Source organism: Apostichopus japonicus, chromosome 19 (genome assembly GCF_037975245.1).
Source record: "Apostichopus japonicus isolate 1M-3 chromosome 19, ASM3797524v1, whole genome shotgun sequence".
Taxonomy (NCBI): Eukaryota; Metazoa; Echinodermata; class Holothuroidea; order Aspidochirotida; family Stichopodidae; genus Apostichopus; species Apostichopus japonicus.
Genome location: NC_092579.1, coordinates 7,677,720 through 7,694,136, shown reverse-complemented (window position 1 = coordinate 7,694,136; position 16,417 = coordinate 7,677,720). Strand labels below are relative to the sequence as shown.

At 36.7% G+C, this 16,417-nt stretch overlaps 2 protein-coding genes across 2 annotated transcripts in view; one reads left to right on the top strand and one right to left on the bottom strand.

Moving 5' to 3' along the window:
- LOC139959793 (uncharacterized) overlaps positions 1–4,035 on the bottom strand; it is a 36,350-nt gene extending 32,315 nt beyond the window's left edge. Inside the window, exon 1 of the mRNA XM_071957642.1 lies at positions 3,863–4,035. The gene's annotated coding sequence lies outside the window, so the exon portion shown is untranslated. The remainder of the gene's footprint in view (positions 1–3,862) is intronic.
- Positions 4,036–5,901: 1,866 nt separating this feature from the next.
- LOC139959699 (xylosyltransferase 1-like) overlaps positions 5,902–16,417 on the top strand; it is an 84,209-nt gene continuing 73,693 nt past the window's right edge. Inside the window, exon 1 of the mRNA XM_071957505.1 lies at positions 5,902–6,259. Within this exon, the coding sequence (XP_071813606.1) occupies positions 6,002–6,259 (258 nt within the window). The 5' untranslated portion in view covers positions 5,902–6,001. The remainder of the gene's footprint in view (positions 6,260–16,417) is intronic.

The window sequence follows — 16,417 nt, the reverse complement described above, 5'->3', positions numbered from 1 at the left end:
GGTGCAATATTTATAGGTTATTTCCCAGTACTAGTTGTTTATTGGGAAGTGTAATTTATGCTGTCTGTACAAAAGTGTTGCCAGATTTAATAAATGACACAAAAAGCAACAAAAAGAGTTTAATAAGAGTCTTCACAATGGGTCGGTCTTTTTCATTGCCTGTATAATGATATTATGAATAAAAAAATGACCTACCAAATTACTGACCAAATTGGGTAAAAAAGCCAACACAAGATCTGGGAAAAAGTGGGGGGGGGGGGCCTTAATGTAGGCTCCCTGTAAATGTTAAATTTCAAAGTTTTAAATTTCAATTCTACAAACTCATCCAAAACATACATATACGAACACCATACACACAGCAAAACATTTCTAGACAACATTCAACAACACTTGTCTTTGTAGGCTAGTCAATGTATGTTTTAACCTCAAACTATTTGCAAAAAGAATTATTCTAAACATTTGCATGTAGAGTAATTCATCCTTTTTAACATGTAAACTAAAAGTTGACATATAAAAATCTATAATACAGACATAGTGAAATTAGCGAGTACATTACCGGCTACCTTACACCTGTATATAAACACTGTTGTCAAGGTTACACATACTCTACTGCACAGATGACAATATTGACCTTTTTCATAGAAGTAACTTTCACAATTTTTAAAGTAGGTCAGAGTTAACTGCATTGTCAAGAACCACTGAAGAGTTTCGCCAAATGTAGAAAATCTCTCGAAAACTGTTGTAGGCATTTCAATGTCAAACGAACTTATTAATGCGTAGTATTTTCTTCAACTTACCCATAGCCTTATTTTAGGCCTGTACAGTTTGAAAGCAGATGACCATGAGCCTAGGTTATTGAACATCAGGCTGGACTAATGAACTAAACATATTTTGAATTGTTCGAAGTGTTTAACGGCACAATTTTTTAAGACAGTTTATTCATTCATAATGTTACTGTATGTATGAATGTATGCAGTCTTTGTGGTTGGTACAGCATTTATGTTTTCGAAACTGATGATTCAATGACGATAATGCATAGGACTATGTCTAGCCTAACCAAAAACAGTTATAATGGACACAGGTTGGAGAGGAGAGATGAAAATGTTGCCTTTAAGTGAACGGGTCGAACAACTGCAAGGAGAATTTTGGGTTGTCTGGCAAGATTGTTAGTGCTCTAAGACCATAAAACAAACCATCTCTCTCTTTTTCTTTCTTTTTTTGTTTTTACTTTAATGAGCTCAGCTAGTGATGTAACCAATAAGGGAAGTAAAATGAGAATCAATTTTCTGATATTTTATCTTGAATAATTTTATATCAAAGCTCTTTCATCATATTGTACTCTGTAATTTTTGTTATGAAAGCAGCAATGTTTTTAAATAATCAGTACCCTGCTGTAAATTATGCAAACCATACGTGTTGATCATGTTTTTGCTAGGCATGTATGTTGTAATATATAGCTGTTCCTTACATATATCAACCATATTGCAATATTTCCACTACTTGTGATATTCAGAGCTACATTCTTCCGATAATGAAGAAAAAAGATACTGCACGTTCTTTGTAAACAACATAAAACTTCCTGTCAGAGATTTCAAGTCTACCTGACATCCAAGAGGCACAAGGCATGAATATATATCTCTAAATCTCAAGGGAATGGAGTTCTTTCCTTTTAAGCAAGGCAGACACTACAGTATATGATCTTAAAGGAAGCTAATGGAAACTAAGTAATTTAAATTTCTGACATTACCAACTCTATATAACTGATGCTGCTAAATGTAAGCCGTTGATGAAACTGAGGTATCCTCAGCACTTTTATCTATGAAAATTCCTGAAAACTTTGAAGAAATTAAAGGGGATGCATGAACCCAATCATCATCATTGGTCTATGTGATAGAAATACTGGTGACTCACAATTTTCCCTAGTGACTAGCAATTTTCCCTAGTGACTAGCAATTTTCCCTAGTGACTATTAATTTTCCCTAGTGACTAGTAATTTTACCTACTGACTAGTAATTTTCCCTATTGACTAGCAATTTTCCCTAGTGACTAGTAATTTTCCCTAGTGACTAGCAATTTTTCCCAGTGACTAGCAATTTTTCCTACTGACTAGTAATTTTCCCTAGTGACTAGCAATTTTTCCTAGTGACTGAAAATGCCATTCAACTTTGTAAGATACCACATGTGTGCAGTTTTAATGGTCTTCAGATACAAGACTGAAGACTTGAACAAGTCTAAAATATAACATCACAGAGTCACATCTGGTTGATGTTTTTAATGATTGAAGGGAAGAAGTGTTTTGCAAATTATGCTGCATCTAACTATTGAAGTTCTTGTAATACTAGAACCAGTTTCACAGTTAACATTTTACTTTTACCTTGAAAGTCTGAAAGGAAAAACCAAAGGAAAGTAAAAGGTTTCACCTACATGGCACGATGACATCACACATATCATAAAAATGGCAGCCGCTATAAACATGAATTTAAAACCTAGAGTTATGTCTTCCGAACAGAGAACATTTCAACTCAAGATATTTGGAAGATCCTTTCATTGCAAATACCAAATAGTTACAAAACTATGATTTGCTTCTCCTTGAAAAATTCTATTCCAAAAAAAAAGAAAAATAGGTAAATGGTATTAATAAAATCCATAGACTAAATCAGAACTTTTCAAAATACTTTCCATTCCCATTTTTGTTTGCAATAATATTCCACAAGTTAAGCTAATGAACTAAATTGCTTTGGGACTAATGACAATGTTTTATCAAAATCAATAAAAATAAAATGGTCTGTTGTCCAATAGAAGTTATTTATAACTTTCAACTATCAAACTATGTTTCTTTATTTTGTTAATAACACATTTTTGTGAAGATGTATCGATGAAGACGTAGAAATTTTCACTACCACATAGTGAATGTTAATATCACAGTTTAAGAGCCCTGCTAGTGAACTTTGGTAAGCTTTTGACCTTGCAAATGCTTAGTATTTTACAAAATCAAACCTTTCTGCAGCTTCTGAAGTACATTAACTTTTGACAATGCCAAAGATCACTATCCAACTTAAGTTTTCTAAGCTAGGCAACTTTTATTATTGCTAGGACAAGAAGCTGAAACTAGGGTTACCATGAAGTACTGATTTTGTATGTATTATACCTCAATGTGTTAGTCAAGGCTTAATTATCTCTTACATACAAACATAGAGTTTACATAGTTGGTTTACAATGTACGGTACAAAGGATAGTTTAAAGCCAGTCTTGAGAATAACTACTTAATCATTGGTGGTATAAAGAGCAATCATTCAGTGACTGCAAACTGTAATTTTAAGTATTTTACTTACATATCCTTAGTTGATTTTCCAGGAAACAAATGAGGAAAAGTTTTCAATATATATGATTGAATATTACTGGTTCACAATCGTGAGGCCAATAAATGTTACTTTTGTAGTACTGCCTATCTTGTTTACCATATATCTATTTTCCACTCCTGCCTAATCTAAACATAAAGACTTTAGTTTGTAATGTGTGAAACAAAGAATCTAGGTCTAGGCTATGTCTGTATTGTTACAGCTCAGTAAAAAGTTGTAAGTGCGGGTTAATATTTTCACAGTTGACATATATCAACCCCAGTCCCCTTGCATCGAAACTGTGATTGTGTGATCATCGTCGGGTGTGTATCACCATTCCTAGTAAAAGTTAAATATAGGTCTAGTACTAGGCCTATCTTGGTTCTAGGCCTAGGCTAGTGAGGCCTAGCCTAGTTATGCCTAGGCTAGGATTTCACCTTTCACTTCAGCTGGCACATTGGTCACTGACTGTGACAAATATTGCAGACAATGCGTAATCATATTGCATAATATTAAGTACTCACTGACAGAATTCACAGGTGTACTCGCTACAGCTCGGAGACGAACCACGTGTGATGCTTCACATAAGCAGTTAAGGTATTTACAACCTTGCCGATGAATAGGAATTTCGCCTCCACAATGACAATCTATTTAGGTGATTACCTGGTGGTGAGCCCAATGTCGTTTGTAAACATTGTTGTACACTATGGGCGGCGAAAGCTTTGATCATTATAAAACTGAAGTTACAAAATTGTGCAGAGCGCCACCACACCCAAAAAGTATTTCCTTCGAGCAGAAAGCGACAATTATTACAACATAGGAGGAGTTCATTTATACCCCCGTATTTGGTCATTTCACTCATTTACGAAAGACTAATAGAGCCATGCCAACAAAGTTGCAGTGTTATGCAACTTTTTTTTACTACCTCGTTTCTGTCTTTTTAGTCTACTTTCTGCACAAAAATCCTCGTTTTTGCAAATATATCTATTCTCGTTTTTTAATTTTCTGTTCCGTTTTTCGGCAACATTTTTTCTCCTTTGTGCATTTTTCTTTCACACAGTGCATTAGATATCACTGCAATAAGAAAGACGTAGGAGATAAGAGGACATTACGGTATTGGTTGGAACACAATACCAAAGGCTCAACGAGCATGTTTCTCCAGTTTAGATACAGCTTCATGCATGGGTACAGTTTAAACTGTTTATCAAAATTTGACAATGCAAACTTTTCTGCCAGATACGTACCGTATGTATATATACCCTACCCCATGACTACAGCACGTATGGGTAAACCTCCTATTGTATGTGTCAAAATTAAAATAGTACATTATATTGAGCCTTAGTGTACTTGGCATTTTCTGAAAAAGGCCATTTACACATGATCATGATGCAAAACCTAGTCTTCCAAGTTGCAGGAAAAGGGAACAACTATGCACGAATGAAACAATAACTTGGTGAGGACAGGCGCAGCCAAGGGTGGGGGGCGAAGGGGGCAGCCGCCCCCCCCCCTTGAGCATATTTTTTTTAACTGTTTTAATGTTTTTATGATATCGCTAGTATTTTCAAAAAAGAAAATGCTAAGATGCAACTTACAAGGCCTGGGAAGTGCCAATTTCCAGCGATCTGGGAGGCATTTTCAGCTAAAATTTTCTTGTACGCTTAGCGCCAACTCATGGTGGCGCTACGCTTTGATAGTTTGCAATGCCGAATCTACAGTTTCGCCCCTCCCTTGGCAAATTCCTGGCTACGCACCTGGGTGAGGAGAAAAGACCAGATTCTTTAAAGTTCTGAGAGTTTCATATCTAGTAGCGCATTGCACTCTTGCTTCGTCGTCCAGTCAAGGTATTCAGCAATGTCTAAATGAAAATTACAAAATGAAAGAAAAAAGAAGGGAGATGTAAATCATTGGGATGAAATGATTTGTCCAGGATGTTCGGGTCCATAACACTCAAACTCTGAAACAAGTTGGAGTCAGGACTTCTCGAATTTGGGTTCACTGCATTAACTCAAAATTCCCTTCCTTCCATGATAGCTAGTATTTCCTTTAAAGAAACGTCACCCATGCCAAGAAAGAGACTGGCAGAAAAACAAACAACATTGAGCCACCCTCAACCACAGACTTTTTAAATCGACATGATAACATGTGATCATGACGGTGTTTCGTTAAGTGACGCATCACGACCCCTTATTAGAACGTGAATTGAAACCACATATGATTTATTCAAGGATTGTAAACGATGTATTGTGTCCTGTGTATATCAAAATAACATCAACTACACATGAAAAAGCTGATATTGTCTCTTGACCGAGTCTATGTCACTGAAACTCCGCGGCAAGCTCAAGGCCAAGACTTCTGGAATCGCAGTCGGAATCGGAATCGCGATCTCTGAGCTGGGTATTCAATTCCGGTCTATACAAACAGCCTGGTATCACAAATGCGACAGAAGTGATCCTATCCATGAGTTGATTACAATGCTTTCTGAAGAGCGCCATCCCTTTGAGATACTGAATGCACGAACAAAGTAAACGACTGTTCAAGATTCTACGCTATCGTGCACTTTGACTTTCGTGTTTATATTCTGCTTACAACAGTAAACTTGCAACATGTGCAACTTTAGCAGGTGACGAAGAAGTTTCCCCATACTTTTTCTCCAATTGAGAAAAATGGGAACCATTCGTACAACACGGACAACTCGCTCTTCCAGGTGGTGTTATCGGTATCGGTACGCCATTTATCTTGCCTTATTTTTCGTGGTTTTCCAAATTGTTGTCGCGATAAATTTTCTCAGTTTGGATAGCCAAGAACAGAAGAAGCAGAACGAGCTGAACGCTCTTCCCCGGGAAGAACGGCAGGCTGACAGCGGAGCTCACGGCTCGTGGATCAATTCTAAGATGAAATTTCGTATTCGACCAGACCTTGTAGTAAGTTGCAAACGCTTTCTTTTTCTCAGTTGCACACATTATTGACAAGTTTGTATGGTATACTATGTGTTCTTTTTGATTAAAGAGGTCTAAGTTTGTTTGCCTGAACTTAGGCTAGGTCTAGCCTACATTGAAGTTAATGCTAACTGGCCATTCAAAGAGTGATCAAGCTCAGCAAACTGTACTGTAAAGCATATGCCTAGGCTAGGGTTAGTAACACAGTAGGCATACTGATAATACTAGTAAAAACCTTGGCCTAGCACTATGTCCACTACTACTAAACTGCTGGGTCTTTGCGATGGTTTGGCGGGGAGGAAACTTAGTTCTAACCTTACGTTATACTGATCTGGGCTAGTTTGAGCAACTTCAAGCAGTCAGATTTTAGCCGATGACAGCTATTTGACTTTGAGATAATTTGCTAACCTTTCAATAAATAGTAAACAGAGCTGAAGTAAAGTCAAGGACATCTGTGTCCCAGTCTCAGTGTGTCAAGCTATTCTGAAGGCCCGGTCACACTACAGTGATATTTTATCGGAATACGGTCCGATTTTTCCGATTTTAGGCCGAAGAGTGAGGTTTGTGGTAGTGAATTTAATGAATGCAGTGGAATATTCGAATACCTACTCCAAATCTGAGGGGTTCTAAAACTGACTACATTCTGAAGTGACGTCACATCGAAAAACGATAAAAATCGGAAGAGAAATCGGATAGCTATCCGATAAAAGGAAACGGAGTCAATATCAAAAGTTAGGAGAGGGCTATTCCACATCGGAATGGCTCAACAGATAGCAAATCAGGTCCTTTATCACTGTGGCTAGAAGACCCGAACGAAAAACAGGCTGTTTCGATTCCTCCGGGAAAATCGGATAGTAGTCCGATAAAAAATCGGTATAGTGTGACCGGGCCTTAAGTCCAAGACAAGCCCAAAGCCTGCAGAGTCTGAGACCAGGTCATCCAGAAAAGAATGGTCTTGAGTGTGACTTGAGCACTCTATGGCCTATAGCATTGATATTTCAATTCTGGCCCTAACTTTAGAATCCGTACCATATGAATGGGAAACCTTACTTCGAATCGGCAGAATAACAGTTGTATAATCCGGCTGAACGTGTGTTAGGTTAGGGTTAGGGGTTAAATATCCAAGCCCCATTTAACAATGCTCAACCCATCAAAAAGAGCGCCCTCTTGTTACGGATTCTAAATTAGTACCCATTTCCGTAACAATATGCAAATGTTTGTTAATATCTTAGTCAGAGATGGTTTAATTCAAATTTTGGCTCAACTAGTCCGAATCTTGAAATTCACATATTCCAAAGAAATTATTTAGTACTTTCCATTAATGTTTACTTTTGTTTAGCTTCCTTGTTAAAAAAGGGTTCAGAAAGATGTCACAATTTGATAATTTATCTAAACTTTTTAGAAAACCTGAAAAAATTTGGTTGAATTGTTGTAACAGGTGACTTTGGAAAGAACCGGAGTAATTTGTTAAAGTTATTGGAAACAGATGACCAGACAACAATTTAGCATGATCAGTATTGAACAAAGGGGAAAAAGAAGAAAAGAAAAAAACAGTAGACAAACAATACAAATGTCCAACTTAGGACCTAGCTTGGCTCCAACTTAAGACCTAGCTCAGCTCCAACTTAGGACCAAGCTCAGCTTCATTACAGTAAATTGGAGAGAGAGAGAAATGTTGAAAACTGCTAAATCATGTATTGTCTTCTGTCTTGGTTGATTTTTGAAAGGTCTGACTTTTCAAGTCTAGCAGGATCTTCTTCAAAGGCAAACTCGTAGTGACCTAAATTCTGGGTGATTCATGTCACTCCAGATTCCAGAACGGGCAAGTCTGGTATGGAACATAATGCTAGTGTGTTATTTCTTGCTGTATTGATGCTGCATTTTGTCAGTTGATGAGGTTGAAGAATTAACGAAAAACTGAACGAAAATAATAACTTTGATCTCTACTTTGGATATCTTTCTATTAATGCCAAGATTTTGCTGTACCTGAGACAACATTCATACTGTCAAAATTTTACCAAGCCCACATCTCTGAGATTGTTAAGTTGACATTACAATATACTTATAGCCTGATAGTTTTAAAGCCTTAATGCATGTTGTGAGTTTGAAATGGGTCTTTGGATTATTTTCCCTTTCTTTTTGCAAAGTTTCATGGTTTTTTATGGAGCTTTCTTAGGGGGAAAATTATATAAATCTCTAATGTAAACCTTATCAAGTGACTGTGCATTATTTTTGATGTTAGAATTTTAAGAATGTTCAATACTTGTGGAACCTTTTAGTTAACCAGTGCAGGTCATTTAGGTGGCCTGTACTCTCAACTTAAATACATTTTTTCTTGGTATATTAAACTCATTAGTTTGGCATACATGTTCATCTTCAAAGTGTACAATTAATGCTCCTTTCGCTGGACCAACTTAATGTTCCACAGCTGGAAGAACCAAGCTCCTACTGTACATCATGTATGCATTTGCAATAAAACCATCAACCACCAACTTGTTTAGTACTACATCTTTTTGTAATTTGTAAATGGATTAATAAATTTGGGAATCATGGTCTCATTAAAAATGGGTTAATCTCTTGATGGTGAGTGGCATCCCATTTTTTTTGTTTGAGACAGAGGAACTCTAAACCAAGGCATACCACAGACACATGTTATATATTGTTATTATTAAATGTTAACTGGTAAAGTACAGTAGCTAACCACATTTTGTACCTTCATGTCCTATCGACCTATAGTACTATCTACAAGACACGATAAAGCTATTTCCAGCTGTGTCATATATACTTAGGTTGACCTCACTGAGGTCAAATTTGTTTATTACATCACCTGTATACCACCTGTTCTGCTTTATCTGTTTAATACAGTATTGTACAGTAGATCATCTGGAAACATTTTGGTAGCAGATAATTAATTGTGCATACTGTACATGTGTGAAAGTGTTTTTGCTATTAAACACTAAGGTTAAATTCTTGTCAAGGTCTCATTGTTCAGTTCCTGTTCAAGCCCCATAAGTGTCAGACTGTATTCTGTATTGAAAGAAATCACATACAGTAACACAACAAGAAAACTAACAGTTGGGTGGGTTGGGGGGGGGGGGGGGCAGAGAAACAAACTGCATTTACTGTACAGTAGATTCACTCAAAATACTGTGCCAGAAATTTACCAAAGATTAATGACAAGTCCTTTACTCTTTCAACTGAGCTTAATATCCAGCCCTATGTCCTACAGTTAAGGGATATCTGCTATATTTCTCTACCATAAATTCTTCATCATTTATAAGACCTTTTCATATGGTTGTATGCCTCAGATGACAAAATTTGTAACCTTTGTGGATGATGGGTCGGTGTATCTCTGTGTTTTAAAAAGTGAGTTCGATGTCTTTGCGTGCTACATTTTTTCCCCCTAGAATTCAACACATGGAGGTACTCCACATGTGGATGACCCAAATTGAGTAGAAGAAACCTAAATATTGTCTTTAATTGAGGTCGACAGTTATCTGAGATTAGCAGAGGTTAGAAATGTATCAACTCTAAAGTTGTAAACAGGATATCTCAAAATGGGGAAGCTGGGACAATCTGGAAAGATCTACGTTAAACTTGCCATGTGGATGGCCCCAAATTGAGTACAAGAAAGCTTCCATATTAACTAATTTTGGAAGAGTTCAGTTTATATGACATATCTGTCATCTAAACTACAGTATTATTGATGTAACAGTACTGTGTACTTTTCAAAATACATTTTTAGATACCTGTACAGTATGTGTACCAAATGGTTGTCATACTTTTTAATTTCTATTTTTAAGTTTTTAATTTTTTTTTTATCATTTAAGCCAAAATGTCTAGTTTACCATAGAACAAGAAAACAAGTTTCTCATTTTAAAGTAGAAGGAATATAGTACTACCATACATATACACACTCTGAAAAGAAAGTACATTATTCAAATGTTCCATATGTACCATTGTACAACATGGTAATTGTAAGTAATTGTAACTTCCTTTTCTATGAAAGATCTAAGCCACAGAGATTGTAATGTACTGACTGATCAAGGTCATGCTTGTCATTTTACTGTACAATACAGACGATGTAAATACTTATATTTAAAATAGGTAACTAAATACTTGAATGTTTCACAACTTCACAGGGGTTTTTTCATTGCAAAATTCCTGTCATCAAATTTCAGATATTCTTCTTAGATGCTTCCATATTTGTATGTAAGTACTTATGCATGTATATGTGTGTGTGTTGTGTAGAGTATGCATTGTATGCCTCATGTAACAGTGTAGTGTGTTTATATGGATTTAAGCTGTAGATTTTAATTTAAAACATTCCCTTGAATGGTTGGAACAGGAAATACTTTCTTCGGGCTGATTCTAGAGAAAGCAAAGCAAGACTGATATCTTAAATGGTTGGCCCTTTCATCCAAGACAATAAATTGCTCTCCCATTGTCCAAGACATAAAAGTGTAGCAAGGACATTTATTGAATGTGGCAGATTTATTCAGACCTTGTGTTGTAAACTGAGTTATGTGCTGTACATACAGTACTGTATGTAAATTAATCAGTTGTCCCTTAAAAAAAACCTGGAGTTTATTCGTGGATGTGAGGTACAAAATTTGTAAGGCTTTACACTCAATTTTCAAAACCATAACAAATCATCTTCCATACTGTGCAGAAGGCTCAAAATTGATAACAAATTGGAAAAAGAGTACTAAACATTTGAAGAATCTGTATGTCAGTCCTGAAAATAAGTTAGCATTTGATATATAAACTGTAGCCACATCAAGTTTTATGGCATTCTTCAATACAGGTATAGGTATGTATCATGTACAGAAACCTAATACATTACTGGGCGATCCTGAGAGATAGCACACAGTACATGTATGAAAAACTAAGAAGGATACTAATATGCAGTACTAAGTTTTGTTTCATAACTTTGATTAAATTCCAAATTTCCACATATTTTCCACAATCAAATCTTACGCTATTTGTAAGCATCATTGGTACAGTAAATACAGTAGCTTGTATATGATTTTTATCTCAAGAAGCCTTCCATTCTCATCATCTTTGAAATAAATTTAGTAAACTATGAAATTTATGCAGTTGTACAGTAGGTCAAATTTGTCTTTCCTGCAGGATTTCCTTTGACATCACACCATTGGGGGGGTGGTTAGGGGGGGTGGTTAGGGAGGGGGGAAGGTGGTTGGCCGGGCAACTGCTTTTTGTTGGACTGAAAAGTGTATTTTTATAGATGTGATATCAGAAGAAGGTTCTTTTGAAAATGATGGTTTCATTGTTACTGAGCTGGTGCTGTTACTTTAAATATGATTCATGTTATATTGCTTTTTCCTTGATGAGCCCACAAGTTTTTACCCTGTGTTACGGTAAAGTTAGAAGACGATCTGACGACATTCGAAATATTCCCTCTCTACATACGAGACGACGAGGCCAACATCGATGTATGATTTACATAGACCTTGCAGTTATCGTTCCTATCCAGCCTGATGTATTAAATGTAAACATAATTTTTAATACAAGACACACGTCCTTGTCAGATGGGAGTGCTCTCTGTAATTCAAAATTACATACCTGATAGATTAATGGTAAACATCGGAACTGACTCGTTTTTAACTTTACGAATGAACGGAAAAACCACTCAAGAATATTTGGCGAAGAATAGAGGTAAATAGGTTTCCCTGAAAAAGAAAGATCTATGACCTGTTTATAAGCATTAAGATGGAACACGGGTGTTAAAACAAAAAACGAAGGTTGTGTTAGAGCTCTATAAAAGTCCCTTCTTGTTGAGTCCTAATTTGAGGTAATATTCTGCAGATTTTGAGATATTCTTTGGCATGAGGAGTGTGGGAGAGTTTTTACAGCATACAGATACATTCTCCAACAAATCCAGTTTTTTTCAAAGGGCAATGCAGTGATTGAAGAAAATAGCTAGATAATATGACATGGGTCAGAAATTTAAAAAAGAAAGGACAAACTTTAAAGTCAACCACATTTCTCGATAGTTTGAATACATACATCTATTTGCATAAAAGTATTTATAATATTTCACTATTCAGTTTGGTGCCTGCCCCCCTCCCCACCCCAAAACTCCATCCACAGAACTGATGTGGTGATGCTTCTTCTAGCTTCATATTATCCTCTGTTAAAATGGACTGTCTAGTGGCATGAAAATTGCTAGATATGCTGCTGTCTGGTCACAATATTTCAAACACATACTGTCATACTGTACCAAAAAAAAGAAGATAAAAAACTTTTAGCGGTTTATGACAGTTTTGGAAATACTGTCACGTAAATTTGCATTTGGTATCCATAATTTTGTACCAGTTTTTTGTGAATGAAAAAAATCTTCATGATTTCTGTACCAAGCATTTAAAGGCCTGTATTTACTGCCTATTATCAGCAAATATTTATTGAGCTACGGACTCTTTTCAGCTTGGACAATATAGTATGTCAGTAACTTACATATAAAGTGTGTTGTGCTGTACAGTACAGTAATAACTCAGGCAAAATACTAGCAAGAACTTGATTTTAATCCAATAGATTTTTTTAAGTGCAATTAAAGTTTGCATTTGTTAGTAAGTGGCTAGACTTGTGAAATTTTAGGCCTGACTCGATCCTGGTGTTTGCTACAGTAAGTACCAGCATTGTATGCATCAGCTACTGTTATCATTTAACCTATAAGAGACTGTTTAACCGTAGCGTACTGTAACCCACTGCATGTAGCTTACCCATAGCCCTAAGGTGCGCCTTAATACACATTTGCTTTGCACATGGTTTGTAGTATATATTCCTTTGGTCTGGTTTTGGTTACCACCAGGTGTCCCTCAGTGGTAGGTCATGTCCTATCCATGTCAACACAGGAAGTGTCCCTGGTGATATTCTCCGCAGTCTTTTCTTCCTATTTCTTTGCTTTCAATAATAAAATCTGTAATACATGAAAAGTTGAGGTTTCCTCTACAGTTGAAATTTGATTTTGATTGAAGTTACATGCAGACAAATCTCTAGCATGTGTGCAAATGTTCTGTATGTGATTTAGCTTGTAATTATTTGGAAATATGGTCACATTTGTTTCTGGTTTTCTGCTAGTTCTTATATAGACATTACAATTCACTTGATTGCCATATATAGATACAATATTAATATAACTAAATGCATGCTTTTGTCAGAGAGGAAAATAAATAATATTTACTGCACTCCTCTGAGTCCTCTCTTACTAGTCTGGACTCTACTATTATTGCACCTTCCCATCCACCGAGCACTGCACCCCCTTGACCCTCCTCCAGGTGTCATCTACCATCACCTCCTCCCTCTGAATCTACCATTCGCAAAAAATAGAAGCCTATTCCGGTGATAATTTTGTCTCAAAATGACGTCTTGGATGACTGTCAGTACAGCAATAGTACCCGAAAAAAAGATTCTTTAGATCGTCAAGATCGAATGCACAATGGGACTTTAAAGCAAGCTGTTTAATATGACACTAAGACTGATGGCAATATGTAGAAGACGTAATTCTGTGCTCTTCATTCTTGATTCTTCCCAGATCAGATTTATCACTTCTTCTTCAAGGTTCGGTATGAAAATGCGATCCATCAGACCCCATTTTCAAATGAGAGGTTTATTTTTACCCTCACGATTCCCCCGTCGTCTCTGCACTATTAATATTGCACATTTGACTGCTCTAAATTATACAGATCCAGCTCTAAATTATACAGATCCACACTAAGTAAATTTTGAGATTTCTTCGTTTGTAAAAGCAGCAGAAAGGAGTGAAGTACAATATTTTGTGTTCTGAGGCAAGCAAGAAGGTCAGTACTGGTCAGTAAAATGATGGAATTACCTCAGAATTCAAAATCCACAAGTGTTATAAAAATGTATGCAGCTTAGAGGGATATTCCAGAGGAAAATATTATTTTTGACTTATGATCGAAGAAAGAGTAAGGAAGAGTGGGACTGCAGTGCTAGACCATTCCAATCATGTAGTTTGAGGTAGATATTAAAGAAGGTGCATATAAGTTTGTTGACAGGGAGACAGATAAGTATCTTCGCTCGTAAATCCCCAAACCAGTCAGTTTTGAGCGGCTCTTGACTGATGAAAGTGGAACTTATTCTTTAGTATCCTGGCGAAATTTGCAAGCCATTCCCACGTACTGTAGAGATGTTGATAATTGAATTTGTCACAGTTTGTACCATAGATAGAACTTGAAGCAAAGAGGGTGTGATGTCATACTGTAGGTACTTGCACACTGGCAGCAAAATGTTTTGTTTTACCCTCTTTTTCACATTAATATTGTTTTGACCTTGGATTGGATAGGGTTTCCAACTTTATCTACAGTATAAGGGAATGTGAAGTTAACATGATTAAACCAATGACTGCAGTACGTGTGTTCATGTTTCAAGAGATGTACAGTACATCTCAATTTTGGTGCATTTTAAAGACAAAAGATGAAAGGAATTTGTCTGTGTGCTTCTATGACATCACACAGATGGTCAAAAAAGAGTGGAAGTATGTTCGAGACAAGCAAGAAGGGTCAATGCTCTAAGGGTAGGTGATGACAGACAATGGAAGCATGCAGCACATCAGGACAGGACTGGCTGGTAGTATCTTTCAGCAAGGGAAAGTAGACACCAAAGCACATTAAACTAGTTAGGGTATGTATGTGCCACTCATGTATCCCGTCAGTGTAAAGGTCATGATCACAATTGGCTCCTGTTCCCACTGGGGAATGCGGCTTATTGCTTTTGGCTGGCAGCTTGGTACTGTTGATAACATCTTCATAATAGAAACTGCCAGATTTGGACACTGTTGGATGTTCTCATCAAGGATTTATTGGAAAATGAAGTTGAAGAACTTCAAGGAGAAGAAAACCTCTATATAAGCGGAGGTCTATATATATGCTGGTGACGAACAAACCCCCCAAACAGGTGAGAAGAGATGGAAATCTCCTGGTTGAAAAGTTTACTAAAGTTAATGGAAAGTACCAGCTGATAAACTGATCAATGTTTTTGGGAATGAATATTGTTTTGATTTACTTCACTCCAGCTATCTCCTGTCTCTAATCAACATATATATGCACTTTTATCTTCCTAGCCTACAATAGAAACAGGTAAATTTGTCTGTTAAATATAGGTACTATACCCAAACCAGTGAAGGTCAGGGGTAAAGTATTCTCCTTCATCAAAATTCCCTTGTTTTTAAGTGGCCTTCTAATTCCTCCCCTTTTCCCTTTTCCCTCTCCCCTTTCCCACATCCTACAATATGTTGGTTTTATCATTTAAATTCAAATGATCCCCAGTACCTCTAATCCCTTGTTTTATAAGTGGTCTCCTTTTACCCCCCCCCCCCACCTTCCCATCCCTCCATCTACTCTAAACTTCCTAGTCTGCAATAGAGACAGGTAAATATACTTAAACTAGTGAAGGTCAGCGATAAGTGGTCTCCTTCATCCTACTGTAATTCCCGTGTTTTTAAGTGGTTAATTCCTTTAACCCCGCTTCCATCTCCCCTTTCCCACATCCTACAATATGATGCTTTAATAATTTAAGTGATCCCCATTACCCTTAATCCCTTGTTTTATAAGTGGTCTCCTTTAACCTCCCTCCCATCCCTCCATCTACCCCATTCCCACCCCATACAATATGCTGCTTTAATAATTTTAATGAACCCCACCACCCGTAATCCGTTTTTTTATAAGTGGTCTCCTTTAAACCCCCATCCCATCCCCCATCTAACCCCTTCTCACCCCTTCCTACCCCCTACAATATGCTGCTTTTATAATATAAATGATCCCCACCACGTTTAATCCCCTGTTTATTAAGTGGTCATAATGTCCCCGTCCCTACATCCTACAATAAATTGGCTGAATCTTGATATTAATTGATCCCCATCATACTTAGTCATGAATCTTCACAGTAAGTGGCCATTTTGCCCTGATTGGGCTAACCAGTAGATGGCTGCTGGACAGATGAATTCATTTATGACATGGTGACTGCTATTGTACCACGTGGTGCCATACATATATCACGTCTTATAGGTGCTTTGCACTATCGAATGGTAAACTATGAAATATGCATTAAATACTACTTTAAAAGCTTTAGTACTAATACATAGATTAATTGCAGACCTCATTG